This window comes from Echinops telfairi, unplaced genomic scaffold (genome assembly GCF_000313985.2).
Source record: "Echinops telfairi isolate 266 unplaced genomic scaffold, ASM31398v2 ScPeMD7_45;HRSCAF=164, whole genome shotgun sequence".
Taxonomy (NCBI): domain Eukaryota; kingdom Metazoa; phylum Chordata; class Mammalia; order Afrosoricida; family Tenrecidae; genus Echinops; species Echinops telfairi.
Window position 1 is genome coordinate 187,284 of NW_022103943.1, and position 6,687 is coordinate 193,970.

Genomic DNA, 6,687 nt, shown 5'->3' on the forward strand with positions numbered 1-6,687 from the left:
TGTAAGAGCCCCCAATAAAAGTATTTAATTTTAAAAACGATTAGTATAACTCATTGTGTAAAGTGGCTCTCTAGCTTTAGACCAAGAGGTAGTAGAACTTCCATGGGATATGGAAAGCAGGTATTCTAGGGAAAGCAAGGTAGTCAAAAGGGATAATGACTTTAGTAAAATACAGAGGGATTATGCCTGGAGCATAAAGATTACATGGTAAGTATATATTCATTTTGAGGAGTTTGGGTAATAATGGAAAAATAGAGAGAGGTAGACATGGAACAAGAGAGAATTTCTTGGGAAATGAGGAAAAAAAACCCGGAATCATCTTGCATATTCTGTCTGGCAAAATCCAACAAAGAAGGATGTCCAATAGATGCGGAAATCATGATGAACTAAAGTATCCCATTATTGACTAAAGCAACCCATCTCTGAGAAGGTGAAACAGGATAGGGTGCCAGAAAATAGAGGTTGACTCTGACTTTGAACAGGATGTAAGGCTATTTATGTAGGTCAAAATTGACTTAATGGCCACGAATTTTATTTGTCTGTTTAGTGTAAGTGAATAAGCATAGAGCTGCTTCAAGTAGTGATAAGCTACCCTGTAGCATATCCTAATAAAAAGAGGGGTGTAGATAAATACATAGTTTTGGTTGTTGTGGTAGAAGGACCAGGGAACAAAGGCAGTGAGTGTTCCCAGTACTTGTCCCATAATAGATACATGGAGAGTGGCTGATGTATGGACTGTAAGATCCAAGCTGGTTAGGGATAGAACAACAATGATGATGAAGAGGATTGATGCAGTCCAAGTATAAATATTGTTTATTCAAGAAGTACCACATTTTCTTGTGCACACATATGTCTTCAGCGATCATGTCGGGAAGGTAGATATCATGAAATGACCATTTAGCTGAGCAAGGAGCTCTTGTATTGGGGGAGTGCGCATGAGGAGGCCCAATGTCCACCCGCCACCCTACTACCAAACCTATAATTATTTGCACCTAGGTCCGTTCCCCCCTTGATCTTAAATATATTTACATATGTACATGTCTGTATTTAGGCTTGTATGTATGCCCTTTGCCTCCTACTTCTTTCCTCTATTTCTTTATGCTTTCCTCCAGTCCCAATACCATGTTCAGCCTTCATTCTGGTTTCGGTAGTTCCTTGCAGTTGCCTTCCCCTTGGTCACTCCCTATCAGTCCTCCCATCCCTTCCCTACCATTGGTTTTGAACCAATTGTTGTTCCCTTGTCCCTAGGTTGGCCAACCCCCCTCACTTCCCCTACCTCCCACACTCCCATGTCCCTCTGGGGCCATCAGTCCCTTTATTTTCTGCTCATATATATGTATTTTTTTGTCCAATGTCTCTTATCTAGGTGGGTGTCAAAGCCCACATGGAAGCAGCACACCAACATGTGTGATCATGAAGGGCCAAAGGGACCAGGCTTCAAACACCAAAGGCGGGGAGAAAAATCATATCCTCATCAATGAGGGTGGCGCGTGATGGGGACCCAATGCCCATCTCTAGACAACTGGACATACCTTGCAGAGGGGTAGTGGGGAGATGAGTCACTTAGGGTTCAGTATAACAATAATGAAACCCACAACCTTCCTCTAGTTCTTAAACACTTCCTCCCCCCAACTACCAGGACCCCAATTCTGCCTTGCAGATCTGGCTAGACCAGATGATGCACAGCGGTACAGATGATAATTGGAAACGCAGGGAATCTAGGACAGATGAACCCCTCAGGACCAGGGGTGACAGTGGCGATACCAGGAGGGAAGGGGAGTGTAGAAAGGGGGAATTGATCACAGGGAGCTACATATAACCTCCTCTCTGGGGGATGGGCAACAGAGGGGTAGGTGAAGGGAGACGCCGGGCAGTGTAATATAAGATATAATAATAATTTATAAATTATCAAGGGTGCATGGGGGAGGGGGGCAGAGGAAGAGAGGGGAGGGGGGAAAAAGGAAAATGATCTGATTCCGGGAACCCAAGAGGCAAGCAAATTTTGGGAATGATGAGGGCAACAAATGTATAGATGTGCTCTACACAATTGATCTATGTATTGTGATGAATTGTATGAGCCCCAATAAATTGATTAAAAAAAAAAAAAAAGAAGTACCACTTGCCTGTCTTCTTTGTGGTTGCTAAGTTCATTCAAGTTGGTTCTGACCCATAATGGTCCCGTATACAACAGAACAAAACATTGCCGGGTCTTACACTATCCTCACAATTATTATTATTTTTGAGCTCATTGTGTCAATCTTTGTAGTAAAAACAAAATAAATTAAAAACTCCACTACCACAGAGTTGATACCAACTAATATCAATTTTATGTAGAGTTTCCATGATAGTAAATGTTTATAGGAGCAGACAGCCTCATCTTTCTCTCGTAGTGTAGCTGGTGAGTTTAAACATTAACCTTGTAGTTAACAGCTAGATACCTGGACCACAGCACTGGGCCAAGTGCTATTGCTGTTACTGTTAGGTGTCATTGATTTGGCTCTCATTCAGCTACAAAACTGCATGGTTCTGCACCATTATCACAGTCATGTTTATGCTTGAACTCAATGTTGCAGCCACTGTGCCAACATCTCATCAAGTTTTTGTTGTTGTTGGCTCTCAACTTTACCAAGCATGATATCCTTTTTCAGAGATTGGTCTCTCTTGTTAAAATGTCCAAAGTATGTGAGAAAGTCTCACCATTTTAGCTTCTAATGATCCTTATGGATATACTTCCCCTAATATAGATTTGTTTGTTCTTCTTACAGGCCATGTTACTTTCAATATTATTTACCAACACCATAACTCTAGTGCTAGACTCTAAATGTAAGGGTGAAAGTGTCATGGACTCAGTCACATCGCTCATCAAGGAACAAGACCCACAGGTACTCCCAGGGAAGTATCTTTTCTTCTGTCTTTGGGTATGCTGCTCCAGAACCCTTCTCTCAAGAATTCCTCACCCTTTCCCCACCTCCACAGCACTAGATCTACTAAGTAGGATTTTAAAGACAGTGGAAAAATTCTCACAAGGACCTCTTTACCCCTATTGCGAGCAATAATAGAAAGCTTTATTATCAGAGAATAAGAATTTAGAAAGAAAAAGTAAACTTAATCTAGAGCTAGACAACTCAAGACCTATTTTGGAGCTGTTGAGAATTTCTTCACTGGAAGCACTGCAAGGCTCTCCCAATAAGACCAAGGGCATAGTTTTCTCAGGGCAGTAGAATAGAAAGAACATAAGCTCCACTGGGATGGAAGAGGATAAGAAGCAGCATTTTTGTATTCTGGAAAAGGTTCAGTAGTGGGCAGGGACAGTGTCCAGGGCTTCTTCAGATTCCCTGGTGATGTCCACATTCTGAGAAAAGAGAGTCCAGCATTAATAGAAAGTAGGCAGAAGTGTATGGCCCCAATCCATCCTCTGACCTTTATCCTAACGAATAGGTTCCCCTCCTGTATCCAGACCTGGATCCTAACCCACCCTTCTGACAGGCCTGAGGGGGGATCTCATCCAGAGACCTTTTGGGCAGCATTACTCTAGGCCTGTGCCTTAGATTTCTGCTATTTCTGCTGTTTATTTTACTTGTTACAGGTTCTGTGGAATTTGGGAAAATGTTATGTAAATGAGAAGCTCTTACTATGTGGTTTGTCGACAGATAGCCTAGGCCATGCCATAGAGTCCCGCACTTACCTCCGGCTTCTCGCGATGTGTGTTCACTGCTTCCACATTCAGGTAAATAGACTCCACTTTGCAACCTCAGAAAATAACATCCCCTCCATAAATTTCCAAGGTATGCACAGTTTTTTTATGAGGTGCCATCCCTGCTCTTAATATTCACCTTGTAGGGGAGGAATTTAGACTAGCTGTGGGGTATATAGAAAATACCTGAGAAGCAGCAAATAGGCTGTCCTTCCAACTCTATCTCTAGGTTTCCATTATTCATTTATAAACGGGGATGGGGATGAGGTGATCTATGGGGTCTTTCTTAACTCTTGTAGTCTGTAAGATAGAAATCTATACAATATTGATGGAGCTCTGCAGCCTCCAGGCCCTGTTAACTGTTGGAGTAGTCAAAGAGACCTTAAGCCACTGCCTGGAGGTGATCAATCCTAGGTAAAGCGTATTAGGGGACAAGATGGTTAAAGTAACACCAGAGGTGTGGAAAGACATAGGAAATTCTATAAGGAGAGAGGTATCAATGGGTCCTGGGGCAGTTCCAGAAGGTCCAATGCATGTTAAAGCTGTTAACTCTATACAGGTATACTACACCCCTCTTCAAGCTTCATATGTCATTTGGTTTGGTCCCTTCCCTGCTCATGAGACTTTAATGGTGTCCAGGAGAGAGTTTAAATAGCCCAGGCTGCACTTTCAGGCAATTCTTCAATATAGTCCCAACCTAAATTTCTTCCTTGGTCCCATTGGCCTCCCAATCCAATTTTTCATGTTATTTACTTGCTCTACTACTCACCCAACTAGGCATATTAAAATTCAAATACTGCTGAAGGTGAGCCCTTCTGTAGCTTGATGCTCTGACAGAGAGAGAAAGTTGGGGCCAGATCCCTCCCTCATTTAGAGGACATTCTAGGCTTTCCCTGTTCTCATTCTAGTTCTACAAATCTTACCTCTACCAAGACATCTACCTACCTAGTGAAAGGATCTCCTCCAAGACTCTCTGGGTACAGAGGCATGCTCATGGCCTCTCTGTGTCTATCCTTGAAAGAAGTGGGGCACTTACCATAAGCCACAGGTGTGAGTTTGAGCACTGTGTGCAGAGGACACTTGAGATAGGGCAGCTCTTCTGTAAAGGAGAGAGAAGCCTTCAGAGCAGGGTAGTGCTAGAGAAGGGTACCATCTTTCAGGCTCCAATCTTGCAGCACCCCTTAACTTTCTAGCTCCCCTTTCTAGAGGTCTGCCTCACCAAATCACAGAGCCTATACTCCTATAATCTGTAGGGGGCAGTGTTGAGAATGGGTTGGACAAGAAGGAGAGAACAGGGAGGTGGCCTCTGGAGCAGGAAGGGAGGAGGGACCAGGGAAATGTAGACAAACTGTATGTCCCATAGGAGGGTCAGTCTGATCACCTCAGTTCCAGGCATATATCCTCACTAATGGCACAAACAAGAGACTAGGACAGGACTCCTTCTTATCCAGTTTAGGCCTTGCACAGTGCTCCCATCTCAAAGGACCACAATTTATCTTAGCAAATCTTTCCTGAGAACCCACTATGGGCCAGAATCCAAGGCTGAGGATTCCTATCACTTGAAACTTCCCACAACTCTCTTCCCAGCCTAGGCTACTCTATCTGACTCCCCATACATAGCCCTAAGAGAAGGGGAGAAAACTGAAATGTTGAATGGGAAAACACGCAGCCAGGCCAGTAAGTGGACTCAAACCTAGGACTCTCTGAGGTCAACATACATGCTCTGCCCACTGAAGTATGCTGGCACTGCCTTTGAGGGACTCATGGTGTTTTGTGGATGATACACCTATCTATTCAACACTCTCCAACAGCACTGCACATCCATCCATTCACACTGCTCATACCACTTCCCTTCTTTCTTCATTTATCAAAAAGTTACCTTTCCATGCTTCCTTTTTCTTAAGTTCCTCCTATGTCTACCATCACCCCCTCAGATTCAGATGACATCAGGTTAGTCATATTCTGAGGCAGCCACTTTCATCCCTCCCAACTAATTTTCATCACCATTACGGTCATGCCCTGAGTAAGTTGTGTGAACTCAGGTCCCTTATGTGCACTCTGTTATTCCATCCTCAGGGATACTCTACAGAGTTACTGTACTCAGAGGAAATAGACTCAGAGAAGGTAAGTGACCTCCTGATGTCTCAGCCTCAATTCTGCTACTGCCTCAACAAATGACCTTGGTTTAGCCTTTTCTCTTGCTAGCCTTCAGTATCTCCATCTCTCAGATGACAGATCAGACTAAATTTAGCTCTGAGGTCCTGTGAGTTGCAATCTTTGTGGGCTTCAGTTTCCTCACATGAGGAATGGATATGAGATCAATTGCCCTGCCCAATTCTCAGGGAAATTGTGAGAAATTAGTGCAACACTGGGTGGGAGTGGAGGAAGCAGTGTACAAATCAGAATTACACATTCTCTCTCCATACTCCATGAATATCTGAGAGGGGAGGGGTTCTAGAATGCACCTGGGACAAGCTCTTAATCATGCAACTTTGAGCACTGTGACTTTGGGGAAGTCAATTCATTTCTTTGAGTCACCATATAGACAGAATTGAACAGTAGATATGTGGACAGTATCTGAATCCAAAGAATCCTCACCAGTGAGGAAATTGAGGACCACACACAGGAAATGACTTGCCAAAAGTAAGGCCCCCAAGTTTCCTTGTTTTTTGATGATTAAGATGACTCTTAATTACAGGTACTCTTTATTTTGAAACTAGCATCATAGAAAAAGCCAGGTTTATAAGACATTGCAGACTTCAGATATAAGTTACCATTGTCCTAATGTACTCTCAAAATATTATGAAAATATGAACACTGTACCATTTATATCAGAAATAGACTCCCACACCTAAAGAACTAGAAGAAGGTTTTGGGTTTCATTATTGCTATACTGAACCCTAAGTGACTCATCTCCCCACTACCCCTCTGCAAGGTATGTCCAGTTGTCTAGAGATGGGCATTGGGTACCCATCACGCGCCACCCTCATTGA

General features: G+C 43.2%; 1 protein-coding gene across 3 annotated transcripts in view; it reads right to left on the reverse strand.

Annotated features, from left to right (window-relative positions):
- Positions 1-3,043: 3,043 nt before the first annotated feature.
- PFKFB1 (6-phosphofructo-2-kinase/fructose-2,6-biphosphatase 1) overlaps positions 3,044-6,687 on the reverse strand; it is a 166,275-nt gene continuing 162,631 nt past the window's right edge. For all 3 annotated transcript variants that reach the window (XM_045290634.1, XM_045290635.1, XM_004717674.3), the window contains 3 exons: positions 4,731-4,793; positions 3,686-3,750; positions 3,044-3,352 (listed from right to left, as the gene is read on the reverse strand). In XM_045290634.1, the coding sequence (XP_045146569.1) occupies positions 3,293-3,352; positions 3,686-3,750; positions 4,731-4,793 (188 nt within the window). In that variant the 3' untranslated portion in view covers positions 3,044-3,292. The remainder of the gene's footprint in view (positions 3,353-3,685; positions 3,751-4,730; positions 4,794-6,687) is intronic.